General features: G+C 39.4%; 1 protein-coding gene across 9 annotated transcripts in view; it reads right to left on the minus strand.

Moving 5' to 3' along the window:
- The window catches only part of EYA4 (EYA transcriptional coactivator and phosphatase 4), a 299,771-nt gene that overhangs the window by 250,642 nt on the left and 29,338 nt on the right, over positions 1-19,791 (minus strand). For 8 of the 9 annotated variants that reach the window (XM_066373193.1, XM_066373192.1, XM_066373189.1 and 5 more), the window contains exon 2: positions 15,549-15,647. In XM_066373193.1, coding sequence (XP_066229290.1) covers positions 15,549-15,581 — 33 coding nt within the window. In that variant the 5' untranslated portion in view covers positions 15,582-15,647. The remainder of the gene's footprint in view (positions 1-15,548; positions 15,648-19,791) is intronic. The other variant, XM_066373184.1, reaches the window with a different exon arrangement.

A 19,791-nucleotide genomic window follows, 5' to 3' on the forward strand; every position in this document is an offset into this window, starting at 1 on the left:
AGGGTCAGTCATGGGATGAGGGAGCAGAGAGGACTACCTTCAAGTCTCATGATGGATCCATGCACTACTAGATGGCTAGAGTTAGCAGTACCCTGATATTATGTGTTTCTTTCATCTTATGAAAATGCTCTCAAAACTGAAGTTGTAAAGGCGTTTTTCTTTGAATTCACAGATCTTCAAGTTTTCTTCCCTTAATATTTAATATGTGAAGCTTCATTACAATCTGTGACATCTACTCTATTTTTCATTACTGAATTCCATAACTAAACTATGGTCATATACAGTGTGTCTGTAAAGTCATGGTGCACTTTTGACCGGTCACAGGAAAGCAACAAAAGACGACAGAAATGTGAAATCTGCACCAAATAAAAGGAAAACTCTCCCAGTTTCATACCTATTCAGTGCAGTTCGATGTGGGCTCACGCACAGAATTTTTAGGGCTCCTTAGGTAGCTATCCCGTATAGCCTCTACAGACTCGTCACTGACTGATGGCCTACCAGAACGGGGTTTCTCCACCAAACTGCCGGTTTCCTTCAACTGCTTATCCCACCGAGTCATGTTATTACTATGTGGTGGCACTTCGTTATAAACGTGCCAATATTCAAGTTGCACTTCGGTCATGGATTTGAATTTAGTGAGCCACAGAACACACTGAACTTTCCTCTGTACTGTCCGCATCTCGACTGGCATGGCCGTGGGCTGCTCCGCTGTATACACGGTGTTACGTCATCATCTGCGCATGCGCACATGCTGCCACATCATCCTACAGAAACTGGGAGGGTTTTCCTTTTATTTGGTGCAGATTTCACATTTCTATTGTCTTTTGTTGCTTTCCTGTGACTGGTTAAAAGTACACCATGACTTTACGGACACACTGTATAGTTAAACAATATACAAAAGCATTACTGTCTATCAATTTGTCAAAATTATGCATTTAAAAACCATTGATTAGACACAGTAGTTATCAAATACCTACATTTTATAAAATTTGTGAAATAAACAGAAAACTTTGTGGCAGGGCATTCAGACAAGAGTTACCAAAAATAAAAGTATAAAGCTATAAAGTATAGAGACGGCCTGAGTAGTCTAAAAATCAACCATAATATATTTTTAATCTTTCTTGAATAATTTAACTTCCTGTGCACCACTTTAATCTATTGTTTAATTCCGGGTCAAAATAAAGTAACCCAAATATGCACTCTGTTACATAAAAGGCCCAGAGGATGAAATTACATCCCTCTCTAATAAGGCCCTTTGAAATCCTATACTACAGTAACTCAGCAGCCAAACTATTTTTCTTCTGTTAATGCTGATTGAGCAATAAATAATAACCAGGAGAAAAATAAACATGTAAAATATCACACCTTTCCTGGATTTTTCTTAAATGACCCTGATTTACCAACAACTTTAGTGTAAGTTCAAATAAAATTATTTCATCAATCTCCAAATAAAGCATTAATTTAACACAGGGGTTGATTTTAATTTCCAGATGTTAAAATCCTGCATACAGAAGTATTCAAATTTTAGTGTTGAGGTGGAAATGAGTCATAAAGTCTTATTTCAAAACACCCTCCTCCTCAGTCTTAGCCTGAGATGGAGCTTAAGCCCTCTCAGCATCCACAACATAAAGAATTTGGATAATGTAATCTCTAAAGGTCGCAACCACCTATAAAACAAGTCGTCTAGGCCTTTGTATCAAGCATGACAACATGAAAAGGAGAAAAGGCCTGCAATATGTTTAATGTAAAAGAAATGTAAGTGTGCCTCTGTCTTCCTAAAAATCCTGATGTGGAAAACCAGCATAGACTCCAGTGTCTATCTAAGCCCACTTTTTTAATAATTAGAATGAAAAAACAAATACCACCTATTATTTTATAGGTGTGTGGTCTACCCCTTCACACCATGTGTGGTATGACAGATCTGCCAATGAAAGAAAATGATAATAGAAAAAAAAACTGACACAGATCAAATTTGTTTTCTTCATATGTATGAAAAGTCAAAACATTTCAAATTTTTTGATAGAAGCCATTGAGTCAGGAATGAAAAGTAAATAGGGTATTCTACCTGCAATGAATTCCCCTAGCAACGAATATTGTCAGCTCAGGAACTTGAGTGCCTGGATTAAAATCCTGCTCACCCACCCACTAGCTGAGTGACCCCTCACCTAGAAATTGAGGGATAATAATACTGACCACCTCAGCAAATTGTTAAAGAATTAAAGAAGTTAGTATACATAAGGCACTTAGAAAGCCCAAGTGAGGACTACGTAAGTGTCGTCTGTGAGCAGCTGGCACTCACGGATCTTGTTATAATCCACTGTTCACATGTGTCATCCACAGCAGTTTGGGCAAAATAATGAAAGCTAAGCAAAGTAAGCAGACAATGTTTGCCTTTCTTTTTTAACTCTCGTTTGCTTTTTTTTTTTTTTTTTTTTTTTTTTGGTAAACTTTCTTCCACCCTGCCATCCCAGCTTCTGCCAAGAGAGTTAACATGAACTTCTGAACATATTAACCCTTCCAAGGATATTTGCATCTTAAAAGAAGTCTGAGCAGAAAAATCAGTCCTTTCTCCAAGAAGATATGAAATGATAGAATTTCATGTACTTTGAGAGAAGTACTTTTCCAGTCTGACTCTTGTTAAATTTGACCCAATCACATCTAAATAAATAGGCTCTTCTTTTTGTTGGATATACTGATATCCAAAGAAAACAGAGGAAGCAGTTTCTTCCAAAGATGAGAGGCATTTTCATTAACCACAAAATGTTTATTTTTCTCTTGTGTCTTCTTAATGGTTTCAATGCAAAAAAATAAACTTTTCAGGCTAACGCAGAGTCTTAAGTCATAGTCAATGCAATCTGCTTTGCTAAAGGAAAACTGAAAATGTCTCTTAATAATCTGTGCATTGAGTTCTAGGAACTCACCTACCATTTTTTTAAATTTTTATTTTTATTTTATTTATTCATTTTAGAAAGAGAGAGAGGGAGAGAGAGAGAGAGAGAGAGAGAGAGAGGAGAGAGATAGAGAGAGAAGGTGGGGAGGAGCAGGAAGCATCAACTCCCCTATGTGCCTTGACCAGGCAAGCCCAGGGTTTCGAACGGGCAACCTCAGCATTTCCAGGTCGATGCTTTATCCACTGCGCCACCACAGGTCAGGCTCACCTATCATTTTTTAAAAAAATAATGGTCATTGTTGATCTTCTTTATACGACTTAAATCTTTAATCCCACCATGTTTCAATCCACTTCCTGACCTTGAATGAACAAAAGCACTTCCCTCCTGTGTTACCAGAAAACTAACAAACAAAAAACCAAATGCCATCAAGAGAGTGCACCCTGGAGTATGCAAGAACACAGGCACTTTCTATCTAACATTTTCAGAGTCAGAGAATATTTTGCCTCCTCATCCCTATATCTTCTTTATTCTGCCCTCCACCGAGGCCTAACATCCCTTCTGCAACAACTGATTCTATTCTCCACTGACTCTTCTCCCCTGGTCATCAACCACACAACCAAGGCTCTTCTGGTTTGGAACCAGTGCTCCCTTCCATTACTGTCCCATTTCTCTTCTTTAAATGCACCAGCTGCCTCTTCCCTCCTCCTCTTCTCTGTATTGAGCCTCTGAGATGTCTCTTTTTGCCACAATTCTTATGAGACTGTATACTGAAATGCCACCAATGACCTAATCAACAAATAAAACAGCCTTTTTTTTTTAGTTTCTATCATGCCTGACCTCTGGAAATGTCAGACAGTAATGACCAATTCCTCCCGAAAGTTAGGTTGGCCATTGTCTCTGAAAACATTATTATCCTGATCTTTCCTTTGTTTCACTTACTCTGTCTTCTCTGTCTCTCCTGATCCATCTTCTTCCTTCTACTTCAAAACTCTCGCCAGTCTGGCCTCAGAACTTCTCAGTGAGATTACCCACTGTTCTACATCTTCACCCCACAGAGTTTCTGATTCCATCATTCTAACCCATCCCTACTACCTAGGTGGGACTCCCTGCCTTCTGCTTTGCACTTCTTGCTATCCACCAGGCCAGGCTGTGTCCATACCATGTCACCCCCTCTTTCAAGACCTACCAGTTAAGGAATGACCTAACCCATCTTTAATTCCTTTCTTGACCTTTCTTGAATAGACTCTCTCCGCTAATTACATAGTGCTAATTATTCTGTACTGTTAAATTGGCAATGTTATGTTGCTTTCTTGCTTAAATTCTGTATTATCATGGTTTTATCTTTCATCTCAGTTTCCTCAATAATTTAATATAGCATATTATATTAAATAAATGTTCAGGAAAACCTCCTCAGATACTTTGCAGAGAATAAATATATAAATAACTAACTCACTAAAAGCAGATATAATATAGATCAGTGATTCTTACCTTGCTCAGAAGACATTTTTGATTGTCAGTAATGATGTTGGGGGTGGTAAGGAAGTGCTACTGACATCTAGTGGGTAGATACCAGAAATGCTTCTAAATATCATATAATGTACAGGACAGCACCCTCCCCACCCAATTATAAAGAATTATCCATCCTTAAATATCAATAATGCTGAAGCTTAGAAACCTTGATTGTATGTCAATTCTTTATTAAGTTGGAATGATGGAAACATCATATCTACAAACAACAATGAGAAAATAACAAATACTTGTTGTCTATTTTCTTCTAAATATTTACGGCTTCTTATTACTTTGACCAAAAAAAAGGCAAAGACGTTAATGATGTCTCAATACCTAATCAGCTGTACACTCCCCTGAGAGAGGTGAACTTAGTAACCCATAACCCATATATAAATATAATGTGACTGTTGGAAAATTTGGAAGAAAAACACATCAAAAGACAATTCACTGACTGTATTCAGGTCTTTTCATTGATCTCTATCTAGACTAACTCTTTGAGTGCTCTCAACCATTGATAAATACCACCGATACCCTGAAGCCTCCCGAATTTCTTTTTCAAGTCCAACATTCTCTCCTGAGCTCCAAATGGTTACATCTGACTACCGAACATTTCCATGCATGTCTCATATCAGGGAAAATTTAATATGTCTCTATTAACTCAGCTGCTTCACACTGTCCTGGGAACCTGGCCTCCATGCCATGCCTCAGGGATCCAGCCTTCCTCAGGCTTGGGGCTCTGCCATGTGAGCCTGAGGCTTCCTCTTCATTCTTCATACCAGGGGGACACAGAGACCAAAAAATCGTGGAGAGGCTTCTCACTGCCTCAGCCTGGAAATGACAGGTCTAAATGGAGGGGGGAGGAGAGTAGTAATTGGGACAGCAGCAAAAAAGTATATGAAACAGAATTGGTGAAAACACAGGAATGTCTCTGCCACTTTGTCTGAAGCCAACCTCCTTATCCCCACTCTCCATCTGTTCCTTCTAAGTCATTCCAGCTCAGCAAGAGCCAATCTCATCCTTCCCACTGCTCAGGACAAAGACCTTGAAGCCATCTGTGACTCCTGGTTTAATCCACATCCAAATCCACTGAATGGCCCTACATTCAAAACATATCCTCACCACCTCCGCAGCTACCTTGTCCTTTGTACATCTGGATATTTACAGTCTCCCGGTTTCTACTCCTGACATCATACTGACTATTTTCAACATTGCAGATAGGGTGATCTTTTAAAACTTAAGTTACACCATGTCATCCCAAAGCTCCTCCAACTACTTCCCATGCCAGTTAGAGAAAAGCTCAAGCTCTTATGGTGCCTAAAAACCCCTACACAAGGTGGACTCCTCCATCTCCACATCCTCATCACATCCATATCTCCACCTTGTTGTCTCCACCACTGCCACTAACACTGTCCTCCTTCCTATTCCCTGAACATACCAGGCATGCTGCCACCTCAGTTTGTACAGTTGCTGTTCCTTCTAAACCAAAATCCACTCGCCCCCATATTCACACAACTCGCTCTTTCATCTCCTTCCAGTCTTTGCACGATGCCATCTTCTCAGTGTGATCCCCCTGATCACTTTCCAAAAATCGTCGCTTTCCCTACCCACCCAGCATGGCTCAGAACTTCTTATCCTCCTCCCTGCTTGAACGTTTCTCCTTGCCCTTATTACTATCAGCACACTGTATTGACTTACTGCCTGTCTCCCCACGAAAATATAAGCTCCATGGGAATGATAACTGTATCCATTTTGTCTACCAAGTATTTCCAACACCTAAAACGATGCTTCAAGTACAGATGTAACCACAAATATTCACTGAATAAATTAGTTGCCACTGTCCAAATTGCATTTTAAAATAACTTTAGAACTTGGCATAACATCCTGCAATCATATATTCAAGTAAAATTTGGGAGAGGACAGGAATTGTATTATATTTATCTCTTAATCCTTAGTTTAGCAGAGCTCCTGACAAAAGAGTGAGGAATCTTTAAATATTTGTTGAACTGAATTTGTTGAATTATCACTCATCTTGCCTATATTCTGCTATCTTATGACTGCCTGTTCAAAATATTTACTAATGAAGATTGTGTAGCTGATTTGTATTCATGAGGAAGTAACTTCTATTTCTCACTAAGATCTACGATATTCAAAACCTTTGCTTTTTGTTCAAATAAGTTGAGATCAAGTTGAGTTTTAATGAATACTTTTAAAAGACAAAATGTACTGAAGGGTCTGAAAACCGTTTAAGCTGACCGAAGCAGATAAAATACTTTGTTCAGCAGTGTGGAATCCGGAATAAGACGACATGAGCTCACGTCCCTTTCTCGCTATCACAGCTTTGAATAAAATCTCTAAGCTCAGCTTCAGGGGGCTGTTCTTTGGACTGAGGTCATGCCAGAGCACATCCACACGGCTGCTATATGTTCCTTGAGATAAGTCACATAAACCACTTAGCATGGTGCCTACGGATGAACAAAATTGTAAGTACATTGCTCACAAAAATTAGGGGATACTTTATTGCTTCGTATTTGTTTTGTTTTGTTTTTTATAGATTTTTTTTTTCTGAAGCTGGAAACGGGGAGAGACAGTCAGACAGACTCCTGCATGCGCCCAACCGGGATCCACCCGGCACGCCCACCAGGGGTGACACTCTGCCCACCAAGGGCGTCGCTCTGCCGCGACCAGAGTCACTCTAGCGCCTGGGGCAGAGGCCAAGGAGCCATCCCCAGCGCCCGGGCCATCTTTGCTCCAATGGAGCCCCGGCTGCGGGAGGGGAAGAGAGAGACAGAGAGGAAGGAGGGGGGGGTGGAGAAGCAAATGGGCGCTTCTCCCATGTGCCCTGGCCGGGAATCGAACCCGGGTCCCCCGCATGCCAGGCCGACGCTCTACCGTTGAGCCAACTGGCCAGGGCTTTCATATTTGTTTTGAAATATCCCCTAATTTTTGTGAGCAGTATATTATATGTTATATGATAACACATTGGCAACCATTAAGTTAAATGAGGTAAAATGAGTGTTAGTCTTTTTGTCAGTGAATATTTACCATTTGCTGTATACTTTGTAGCAAAAGTTATATTACTTTCGTTTTTTCTTTTTCTCGAGATTATAAGGTAGGTTGGGGGACTGGGTGAAAAATGTGAAGGGATTGAGAAGTACTTGTTAGCTCCAACACAGTCATGGAAATATAAAGTACAGCATAGGAAGTATAAAATACAGCATAGGAAATATAGTCACTAATGTTGTTGTACCTACATATAGGACCAGGAGATTACTGGGAGTATCAGGGGAAACACTTTGTAAAGTATAGGATTATCTAATTACTATGCTGTATACCTGAAACTAATATAAAATAATATTGACTATAAACTGTAATTTAAAAAATTACAAATATATAAATAATGAAAAGTGAATTATAATATATCCATTAGAATGGATTCAAAAAGGATTATAAAAGCATAAAATAAAATTTCTGTCCTCAACAGTGGTTTTCATTTTAATATATAAGGGAGAATTATTGGACAATTAATATACCATATGTGAGTTGTAAATTCAGATAAAGACTTTAGCTTTTATTTTCATCTGTACTATTCAAACAAAGTGCTCCGAGCTGCTGGCATAGCCCAGGATCAGCAGGTATGAGGCTCTGTACCATTCCTCCTTACCAAGTCCACGCAGACCAAGTCCATGGCAGACCCAGTCCACAGCAGGTCTACTCCATGGCAGACCCAGCCCGCGGCAGGTCTACTCCATGGCAGACCCAGCCCGCGGCAGGTCTACTCCATGGCAGACCCAGCCCGCGGCAGGCCTACTCCATGGCAGACCCAGCCCGCGGCAGGCCTACTCCACGGCAGACCCAGCCCACGGCAGGTCTACTCCACGGCAGACCCAGCCCACGGCAGGCCTACTCCATGGCAGACCCAGCCCAGAGCAGGTCTACTCCATGGCAGACCCAGCCCGCGGCAGGTCTACTCCATGGCAGACCCAGCCCACGGCAGGTCTACTCCACGGCAGACCCAGTCCACGGCAGACCGAGCCCACGGCAGACACAGTCCATGGCAGACCTAGCTCGTGGCAGATCTAGCACATGGCAGACCCAACCCACAGCAGACCCAGCCCATGGCAGACCCAGCCTATGGCAGATCCAGCCCACGGGAGACCTAGCTTATGGCAGATCCAGCCCAAGGCGGACCTAGACGCTGGCAGACCCAGTCCACAGCAGACCACACTACATGTATAATGTTACTTTTCCAATGAGCTAGAAGGCAGCTTTAGGTTCTGACTCAACAGAGGCAGCTGCTACATCTGATTACAGCTGACAGAAGAGAAGCCTAATATTTACATTCTACATATTAGAAAATGGTACGCAATCACAATCCATATTCTGTTCAATATGGGGTTCTCTCTCTCTCTCTCTCTATATATATATATGTGTGTGTGTGTGTGTGTGTGTGTGTTCCAAAATTTGTGAATGTTTTAATAAATTAAATAACAAAATGAGAAAATCATAGAATATAATAATTCACAAGATCCTCTTATGAATGCTTATAAACTCATGGAAAATATAAAAATTCAGAGCTAAAAAATTGTTTGAAATGAAAGGATAAATCTTAATGACTAATGCAAATTAAAATATATTTAAGATCTACTTTGTAATTTTATAGAGTAGGTACTCTATTATATAATTGCTAAGTAAGATTGTAATTGGCCATTGAGAGTTACAGTTCTAAAATAATTGAGCTTTAAGCAGAATTCCATTGAACTCTGAAGTATGCTGTCCATTTGGACGCTGTAAAGAATACATCTTGTAAACATGACTCTTTTGACTAGTTTAAATGCCAAGTTCTTCCAAACAGAGTTGTAGCTCAAAACAAACTAACTCCTGATTTTGATTAGATCTAAATAAAATACCTCTAAAAATAAAAATAGGCATGCTGCTCAAAATTATTTAGAGAACCTAAGAAAAAGGCAATAGTAGAATAGTACTGTTAGGTACAATTTGATAATGACTAAAACTAATCAAAACAATTATTTTCTGGCATAGTGTTGGAACAATGACAGAAATGGCTGATTCTGAAGCTCTACATCTGGATGATAAATTGGATGGTATACTCAATTCCATACAACAGCTAGAGACCTGTCTAAATGGCTCAGACAGCAGTGCAGGTGATCAGGGTGGGGTAGTGGCTATAATCAAAGACGATACTATGGAATCTCTCTATTTGTACTACATATAGTATTATGCATAGTACAGAATAATCTAAAGTCATTTGGAATTCTAAAGGAGGAAAACAGAATCAGAAATTAATTTATTAAACTAACTATAATTTTAATACACATTATTGCTATTAGGTTTTAGGCAAGAAAAAAATACTATTACTATCTATAAATACATATGAATTTCTAAGTGTACTGCTGAAATATGTAATATATAACATGGATCCAATAGATATGAATTAATTTAGACTTCACTAACTAATGTATGTCATCAATAATATGATTTGACTGATTTAGTAACAAAATTGACATATGTAGAAATATTCAGGCTCTTAATATTTAATAATAAGGAAAGTAATCCTATTGTAAGCGGCAACTTATTCATTTTACCTCACTTAGTCGCTAATGTTTTTTTGTATAACATATAGTACTTAAAATTAACAAAATATATTCTTTTTTTCAAACCTTCCAGTTTAATGATAAACTTAGGCCAGACTCTCACTCTCACTTAAGTATGAATAAATCAGACCTGAAAAAAAATATTGGCAATATTCAACACCACAAAAATAAAACTTTAGAATATCTTGTTGTGTAAGAATTTTTATAAAAGCTACAAAAACAAGAAATATTACTCAGCCTTTATTTGAATACAGGGAATATAACATATTTCATGGTATCAAAGGAACTTCAGATTATGAATATAGTAGATACTGCTATGTATAATCTAGATTCATATTTATTTCTATTAATAGAGCAATATTTAGTTAAAAACTGTAGAAAGATATAATTGGATATAACTAAAACTGCTTCTAAGTAATTATGAAGTCCTAATACAGAATTTCAGGCCAACATAAATGTTAAATTTTACTTTAATTGCTTACCTCTTAAAATTCCCTAAGTCCTTTAATCCAAACTACAAAATAAGATACAGCCATGCTGTAAAATACAATGTTTAAGGACCAAAATTTGTTTTGATCACATGCTGTTAAACTAATATTACATGTTTATGCAATTTTTAAAAAAATAATAAGTGAAACATAAATTCATAATTTAGTAATCCATCCTGACAATAACATTTTAGTTTTCTAAAACTTGTCAGGCTATTCATTAACATGCTTTGCTAATAGTATATAAAAACTTTTAAAGAGAACATTATCAGCAAGAACTGTGCTAAAGAGGATACAAGATGAACACGACCCACTACTACTCTCAAGCAGTTTATGATTTAGTATAGAGACAAATAAACAGGCAGACTTCAGTTCTGTGGGGTAAGTCCTGAGAAAGAGGTAAATGCCCGAGGTTACGGAAGCACACTGCAGAGGCCTCCGACCCAGCACGGCTAACAGCCTGGGGAAGGAGAAACAGTTTGAAAGGCTTGTTCAGAAGGAATGAAACCTAGATTTTTTTTCTTCTTTTCCAAGTGAGAGGAAGGGATATAGGGAGACAGACTTCCACATATACCCTAACCAGGATCCTGGATCTACCTGGCACCTCGTCTGGGGCTGGTGCTCTGCCCATCTGGAGCCATGCTTGCCACAGAGCTATTTTTTAGTGCCTGAGGCAAGTGATTCGTGGAGCCATCCTCAGCGGCCGGAACTGATGTGTTTGAACCAATCAAGCCATGACTGCAGGAGGGAAAGAGAGAAAGGGAGGAGGAGGGATGGAGAAACCGATGATCACTTCTCCCGTGTGCCCTGATTGGGAATCGAATCTGGGACATCTACACACCAGGCCAGCACTCTAACACTGTGCCAACCGGCCAGGGCCATGAAATCTGTATTGAGTCTTCAAGAGTTAGGAGTTATCTTGGTGGAGAAGAAGCCACATGAGAAGAGGCTATAGCATTAGCCACGTCATAAGAACCTCAGAGAACCTGCAAGATTCAGGGAACCAAAAGAAGCCAGAAATAAAACTGGTGAGTTACAGGTGGGAAGTGATGTCTGTGTAACCTGCTACACACTTGGGACCGTCTCTTGAGGGCAACAAAGGGCCTGAGAAGGAAATTAAGCAGAACCATGATGTGATCAGGTATGTATTCTAGAAAGACCACTCTAGAACTAACAAAGCAGAAAAAGACAGGCAAGAGGTCAAATAAAGATCCAAAATAAGGACCTGAAGCACAGACAGCGGCTCTGAGAGATATTAAAAATTAAGAATGGGCAGGATTTGAAATGGGGATGAAGGAGAAAAGGATGCCTACCGGTTTTCTGATTTAACCCACTCTGGCTGATGACGCTCTCCATTGAGACGGTAAGCAGTGCAATAAAGCGAGGACGAAACACTGACAGGAGAGCTGGTGAGTTCAGTTTTCACCTATTGAGCTTGTGGACCTGTGTGCCTCCAGGAAGGGATGTCACCAGAGTGTAGCTGGATATGCAAGAATAAATGCATACTTCTTAAAGACCACCTGAATTTGTCGGGATATATGTAATAGCAGCTAACATTTAACGAGTTATTACTCTAAGCAAGGCATGTGCAGGGTTTTTCAAATAACTTCCTTTTAATTACCCTCCCCACTCTACAGATGAGGAAGAGTTTAAGTAATTTCTAAAAGGTTATCAAGTGTTGAAGTGTGAGGGGTGTCTGGCTTCAGCATTCAATTCCTTAAGTTCTATACTGTGGTGTAGCATGCACAATCCATTACAGGTTTTAGGGCCAGGTAAAAGCGGGCTCAATTCTAATCTCTGCTACTTAATTGTTGTTTGATCTGGCTATTCTCTAAGCCACCATGCTCTTTTCTGTAAAATGGTGACCATACCATTACATCACAAGGACATAGGAAGTGTTGGAGAGAATGCATGGAAAATGCTAAATGGAGTATGTATGTGCAATGAATGGCACTGATTGGCAGGCCTATGCCTAGAGAAAGAATTCTTCTTTAAGTAAAATAGCTGTGATCTCAGTGAATTCCCTTTCATCTTATTATGCACTTTTTTTAAATTCCACCCTATGTGTTCTGCATCTTTTTTTTTTTTTTATTGATTTTAGAGAGGAGAGGGAGAGACAGAGGGAGAGAGAGAGAGGAGAGACAGAGAGAGAGAAGGGGGCAGGAGCTGGAAGCATCAACTCCCATATGTGCCTTGACCAGGCAAGCCCAGGGTTTCGAACCGGCGACTTCAGCATTCCAGGTTGACGCTTTATCCACTGCACCACCACAGGTCAGGTCTGGCGGCTGTTCTGCATCTTGATAAATGTGATGTCTCTTTTTAAAAAAAGTTTTGAAGCATTAATTTACTCTACAAGATTTAAAGTCATTAAAAGATTTCATTCAAATAGAAACCATTTCAATGTAAAGGGGGCCCATTCTGACTTTTTTGACATTTCTATGGTGATGAATGTCAAAATAAGAAAACTCAAAAGCAGTAAGTCATGTTAATGTTATGAAGAGAGCTTTGGACTTGGAGTCAGAAGACCTGTGTGAAGTCTCAACTCTGACACTTACCAGCCATGCCAATATGGGCAAGTCATTTAAGAGTGCCAAGTGTCCCTTTGCACATACACAAGATCAAAAGATTGGTCTATATGGTCTTCTATGTCTAAGGATGTTGAAGAAGGAGAAAGAATTTACAGTGCTTATAAAATCAAAGCTATTGATCCATTAACACTGACACAAACTTCAAGCTTCCTGTGGTTTAAACCAGAAGCTCCCCTTCTTGATGGCCTAACAAACCACTCCACAGAGCAGCATCTTCTCATCTGACTAACCAGACACTAACCCTCATGTGAGAACCCCGTGTGGAAAAAGGGAAAGAGAGACAGGGAAGAGCACCCTTTTCTTCTCTCAAGATTTTTTCTATTCTCACCACAAATTCAGCAGCTGGTTCAAACTAAGAGGCCAGAATGTCCCCTGACATTTCTGGTTCTCAAACCTGGCTTCACCTTAGTAACACCAGAAAGTTTAACAAAAATAAATAAATACTGAGCTCCACAGCTCTAAAATATCACTAAGAAGAAACTTTATATTTGATCTACAAGTGTTGGGTTTCATTTTGCAAAAGGTGGTATGAAGCACCTTGGGTAATAAGCTCACTCTAATGTTGAACATAAAAACATATTATCTTTAACCTCCACTGCATTAAAAACAGAAATTTGTTCTTAAGTATACACACACCCGGATCAACTGGATCAAACATCCCAGACTCCACCTGTTTAAGCTTTGATAGTCCCATGTCCTGGGAACCTCCTGGGTCTAACAACACACACACACACACTCAGATACTTTTAAATAACCCTCCGTGTGTTAGAACAAACTACAAATCAACAGTAGCCCTCTCGTGCAACATCACTATTAAGAGGATATCATCATTTACTCAGATACGTCCATGGTTAGGCTTACAGAGCTCTGACACCACAGGGATCTAGGAACATCACCATGCTATCATGCATTTTTCTAGAATCCACACTATGAACATTTAAGTTCAATGACCAGCACTAAAAAAAAAAACTTTGAAACCCCAGACTCTCATTTGTCTACTTTTCTAAAAATGTCAGTCTACTTTTGAAGAATAACATCTCTATTATTTGACAGATACTTTTATAGTTTTACGGTTTTATAATTTTTCTTATATTTGATTCTATGTAAAGATAAAAAATCATATAATATATAATAAACTTAAATAACAGTCATGTGTGTAGGTAAAGACTCAGTTGTCATTTCTTTTAAACAAAATAGTAGAAAAATATTAAATTAACTTGAAATGACATATATATACCAGAACACATATACCTCTGTATTTTATTTATTTATTTATTTATTTATTTATTTATTTATTTATTTATATTTTGACAGAGACACAGAGAGAGTCAGAGAGAGGATTAGACAGACAGGAAGGCAGAGAGATGAGAACTGAGAAGCATCAATTTTTTGTTGTGGCACTTTAGTTGTTCATTGATTGCTTTCTCATATGTGCTTTGACCAGGGGGTACAGCAGACCAAGTAACCCCTTGCTCAAGCCAGTGATTTTGGGCTCAAGCTGGTGAGCTTTGCTCAAACCAGATGAGCCCACGCTCAATCTGGCGACCTCGAGGTTTCAAACTTGGGTCCTCGGCGTCCCAATCCGACACTCTATCCACGGCGTCACCACCTGGTCTACCTCTGTATTTTAAAACTGAACTCATCAAAGAAATCTTTTCTAGAACCACATTGTTAAACACAAACACACTGCCTTTTGTTGCCTGATAGAAACATTAGACTCTAACATCAAATCATGATAACATAAGCTAACAAAAAATAGCATCAGTCAGCACTACCCATACTTGGTAGATACACATGTCTCCGTACTTGTGATATCATTAGTTGTCTATGAACAGAAAAGCTTGGGCCAACATTGGTAGTAATGTGAGAGTATGAGGGAAGACCTCCTAGTGAATCCACATCAACACAGTAAGGAACTAGTCTCAGGGAGATACTGCTAATGAGTTAGCAGGAAAGGCCATATAAATCTTTTCCCTTTGAGAAATCAGAGTGTTAGAATGATTGTCACCAGTCTTGTGCATTCTTCACTCTGCAAAGAGCTCAGCAAAATAAGGAAAGCCCTGGAGGACTGTGGCTGCCATCCTTGACATGAGCAATAGGCACGCTAGCAAAGTACTTTCTCTTTTCAACAGCAGATGCATTACTGAAGCACATTTGGAATAAAACTAATAAAAGAGGTGTATAAAATTGTTTATACTGAGTAAAACACTTAGCATGATTTCAATTCCCTGGTCTTTCTCCCAGTGGCTTTACAAGTAGACAACCGTGGGAGATCCCAGTCACAACCAGGAACACCATAAATTCCCAAAGGTCTGTGTTGTGGTCTTAAAGGAGAATTTCAAAATCAACTACAAAATGTGTTTTAAAAAAACTTGCTTCTTACAATCTATTCCTTACAGTACGATATTGAGTAGTCATACCACACATATTTCAGCAAACTTGAAACAAATGAAGACTTACTGATTGTTCATTTAGATCCTGGGAGTCTTCCATGTGGTTTCCTCACTTCTCCTGCCACTCCCGAGTAGAAGCGGCTTCCTTCAGTTAAAAACGGACTGTCTACAACAAAAAGATGAAAACAAAGGAGGGAAATGAAAACGTTATCTTTTTCATTTATTTGTAAAATTATCAAAACACACTATGGTTTTCATGATAGTAGGTAGGTTATCTGAATTATTTTTAAGAACAAAATTAATTAATATTGTCCTCATAAATGACAGAAATGATGATCTTGAAAATCATTTCATGGTTAAATTGAGATATGTAAATAGCTACTTAGGAATCCTACAGATAGACAAAAACATCTGACAACAAGTTTGGATATAGTCTGAATAAACACTTACTACCTTATTTTGCTGAGAGAGGTATGTCACTGAACAATCAATGGATTAAATATTAAGTCCACGTTAACCATTCACTTTATAAAGTACATAAAATTAAGAAAATACAATGTCCATTGTATTTATTTATTTATTTATTTTTTGTGACAGAGACAGAAAGAGGGACAGATAGGGACAGATGGAAGAGAGAGATGAGAAGCATCAATTCTTCATTGCAGCACCTTAGTTGTTCATTGAATGCTTTCTCACATGTGCCTTGACCAGGGGGCTACAGCAGTCCGAGTTACACCTTGCTCAAGCTAGTGACCCTGGGCTCAAGCTGGTGAGCCTTGCTCAAACCAGATGAGCTTGCGCTCAAGCCAGCAACCTCGGGGTTTTGAACCTGGGTCCTCGGCATCCCGTCCGACACTCTATCCACTGCACCACCGCTTGATCAGGCAATACAATGTGCATTTTAATTTTTTTTTTTTTTGTATTTTTCTGAAGCTGGAAACGGGGAGAGACAGTCAGACAGACTCCCGCATGCACCCGACCGGGATCCACCCGGCACGCCCACCAGGGGCGACGCTCTGCCCACCAGGGGGCGATGCTCTGCCCCTCCGGGGCGTCGCTCTGTCGGGACCAGAGCCACTCTAGCACCTGGGGCAGAGGCCAAGGAGCCATCCCCAGCGCCCAGGCCATCTTTGCTCCAATGGAGCCTTGGCTGCGGGAGGGGAAGAGAGAGACAGAGAGGAAGGAGAGGGGGAGGGGTGGAGAAGCAAATGGGCTCTTCTCCTGTGTGCCCTGGCCGGGAATCGAACCCGGGACTTCTGCACGCCAGGCTGACGCTCTACCACTGAGCCAATCAGCCAGGGCCTGTGCATTTTAATTTGACAGGTTTTTATTACAGGAAAGTTTGAATTAACAGATATCATTATTTAGTTCCAAAGAACATAATGTTATTAAATACATTGCCAACATTAAAAAGAGAATAAAAACAAGACTATTATAACAAAGTTATCACAAATATAAAGGTTTGGGTGATGTAGGTTTACAGTTGTTTGTAAGGAAAAAACAGTAAGTAATAAGTAATAATATAAGAATAAATTCTGTATTGTGTAGTCACAACTGTAAATCTACTTTTGCCCTAACCCTGTGTTTGGGAAGGACAACTGGTCAATTAACTATGGTAAGAAAATCAGTTTACTATTCAAAAAAAGTTAATCTTTATACCATACATCAACATTTTCTGCAGCAAATTAAAGTTTAAAAAAAACCTCTAAAAAATAGGCATATATATTTTTAAGTTCTCAGAGAGAAGGATTTTATAATAGAAGCAACGGAATAGAAAACAAAAAAGCCCCACCACCCCCTTGAATACACACATGCACAAACACAAAAATAATCAGAATTGAAAGTTACATGAGCCCTGGCCGGTTGGCTCAGCGGTAGAGCATCGGCCTAGCGTGCGGAGGACCCGGGTTCGATTCCCGGCCAGGGCACATGGGAGAAGCGCCCATTTGCTTCTCCACCCCTCCGCCGCGCTTTCCTCTCTGTCTCTCTCTTCCCCTCCCGCAGCCAAGGCTCCATTGGAGCAAAGATGGCCCGGGCGCTGGGGATGGCTCTGTGGCCTCTGCCTCAGGCGCTAGAGTGGCTCTGGTCGCAACATGGCGACGCCCAGGATGGGCAGAGCATCGCCCCCTGGTGGGCAGAGCGTCGCCCCTGGTGGGCAGAGCGTCCCCCTGGTGGGCGTGCCGGGTGGATCCCGGTCGGGTGCATGCGGGAGTCTGTCTGACTGTCTCTCCCTGTTTCCAGCTTCAGAAAAATGGAAAAAAAAAAAAAAAAAGAAAGTTACATGAAAATACACACACACACACACACACACACACACAAACACACACACACAAACACACACACACACACACACACCAGGTAACTAGGACCACTCCAGCTCAGGCTCGCCTTGGATACAGTGCACACCACACAGAAAGTGCAGACCACTAGTCCAACTGACAGAGACTGCTGAGACCCCACGCCTGCCTGACTCTCCAGCCCGTCCTCCATCCCTTCCGATGGAATTGTGGCTGATCATCTTTAAAGCCATTTTCTTCTCACTTCCTGGATAACAAATTAGCTAAGTGCTCTATTGAAGCAGAGAATTTGATGTTCCTTTTCATTCTCACAGATAAACAAGTAAGATGGATGGTAAAAGCACCACCAGCTTGCACAGGGAAGGGAGAACAGACTCAGCTACATAAACACAACACAGAAACTTTGCATTTCTGAATAAAGAAAAACAGCCCCCAAACTAAAAGGGCAGAAAAGATTGTGGAAAATATGTTCAGTCAATATTATAGATGTAATGCTGAGAACAAAGAAATTGGTAAGGAGAAGTTTAAGAGCCTATTAAATAATTAAGCAAGGGTATGAAAACACAAAGCATAAAAAAATGTAAACAATATATATATACACAAAAAAGTCTCACAGTTGCCAAAATATGCAAACTTAAGCAATAAATATGCATTTTGGATTATTGTATACATACTCAATAACCAAAACATTTTAAATGTAATACCCATTGTCAGAAAGGATATAGTAAAGAAAATGGTGTTTTCATTTGATTGAAATTCATGTACATTAGCGTTAGATAGTTAAAATTTGGTTCCTATTTTTTTTTCACTTAATATACAACAATTTTTACTTTTCCCGTTTCTAATAATAACTCTTTTGGTCGTTCAGTATTATATTAAGTTGGTGGACCACAGTTTGTTTAATTGATCCATTGCAAAGACAAGGCTGTTGCTAGTTTTTATTATCATGAATAAAACTGTAGTGAATATCTCTTGTGACTTGTTTTGGGGCAAGTTTACTTCTTAGGACAATTACTGTGGATAAGAGTTTAAACATGTTTATAACATTTACAATGTAGTGACCGATTGCATTCTCAAAGTATTAGGGAACTAGACATTACCACTAGCAAGATATTGCTTAAAAGGCAAATTGAAAAATAAAAATATAATTAAGAATAATAATTTTGGTTTCCCGTACTTTGATTATTGCTGATTTCAATGTTGTCTGTGCAATAAATAAAATTTTATTTTTTTCACTGTAATACAAGGAGGCATGCAGTAAATAAAACCAAATGTTGATAAACTGATTTTACAAGATCAGTTAAAACCATACTTATTACAACAAAGATGACCTAATAAAATATTTAAAATAAAATAACTACTGATGCCACTGTAACCAACTGTTTACTTACAACATAGCCTATTGATTTTGTTTCCTAGGACTGCTTTGAAAGAAATACACTGGGTGGCTCAGAACACTAGAACTATATTCTCTCACAGTTCTCAAGACAAGTCTTAATTTAAAATGTGGGCAGGACCATGCTTCCTCTGAAGGCTCTAGAAAAGAATCCTTCTTTGTTTCTTCTACTAGTGTCTAGTGTTGGCTGGCAATCCTTGCATTCCTTGGCTTGTGGTTGCATCACTCCAATCCCTGCCTCAATTGCTGTATGGTATTCTCCCTGTCCACCTCTTCGTACGGCCTTCTAATAGTGTGTCAGTGTCTCAAGTGTCCAAAGTCCTCTCTTCCTATACGTAAACTAGCCATTGGTTCAGGCTCACCCTAATCCAGTAAGATCTCCTCTTTACTTGATTATATCTGCAAAGACCCTATTTCAAAATAAGGTCACAATCATTGATGAGAGTGTAAAAACTGGAACATATCATTTGAGGGACACAATTCAAAGCACAACACATATTATTATCACACTTAAATCATTTTTAAGATGGGATCAAGATTTCAACATAGAATTACCAGAAAGGATACACAAGAATTAAAATAAAGGATATTGATCATTAGGAAAGAAGTCATCATTT

This window comes from Saccopteryx leptura, chromosome 3 (assembly GCF_036850995.1).
Source record: "Saccopteryx leptura isolate mSacLep1 chromosome 3, mSacLep1_pri_phased_curated, whole genome shotgun sequence".
Lineage (NCBI taxonomy): Eukaryota > Metazoa > Chordata > Mammalia > Chiroptera > Emballonuridae > Saccopteryx > Saccopteryx leptura.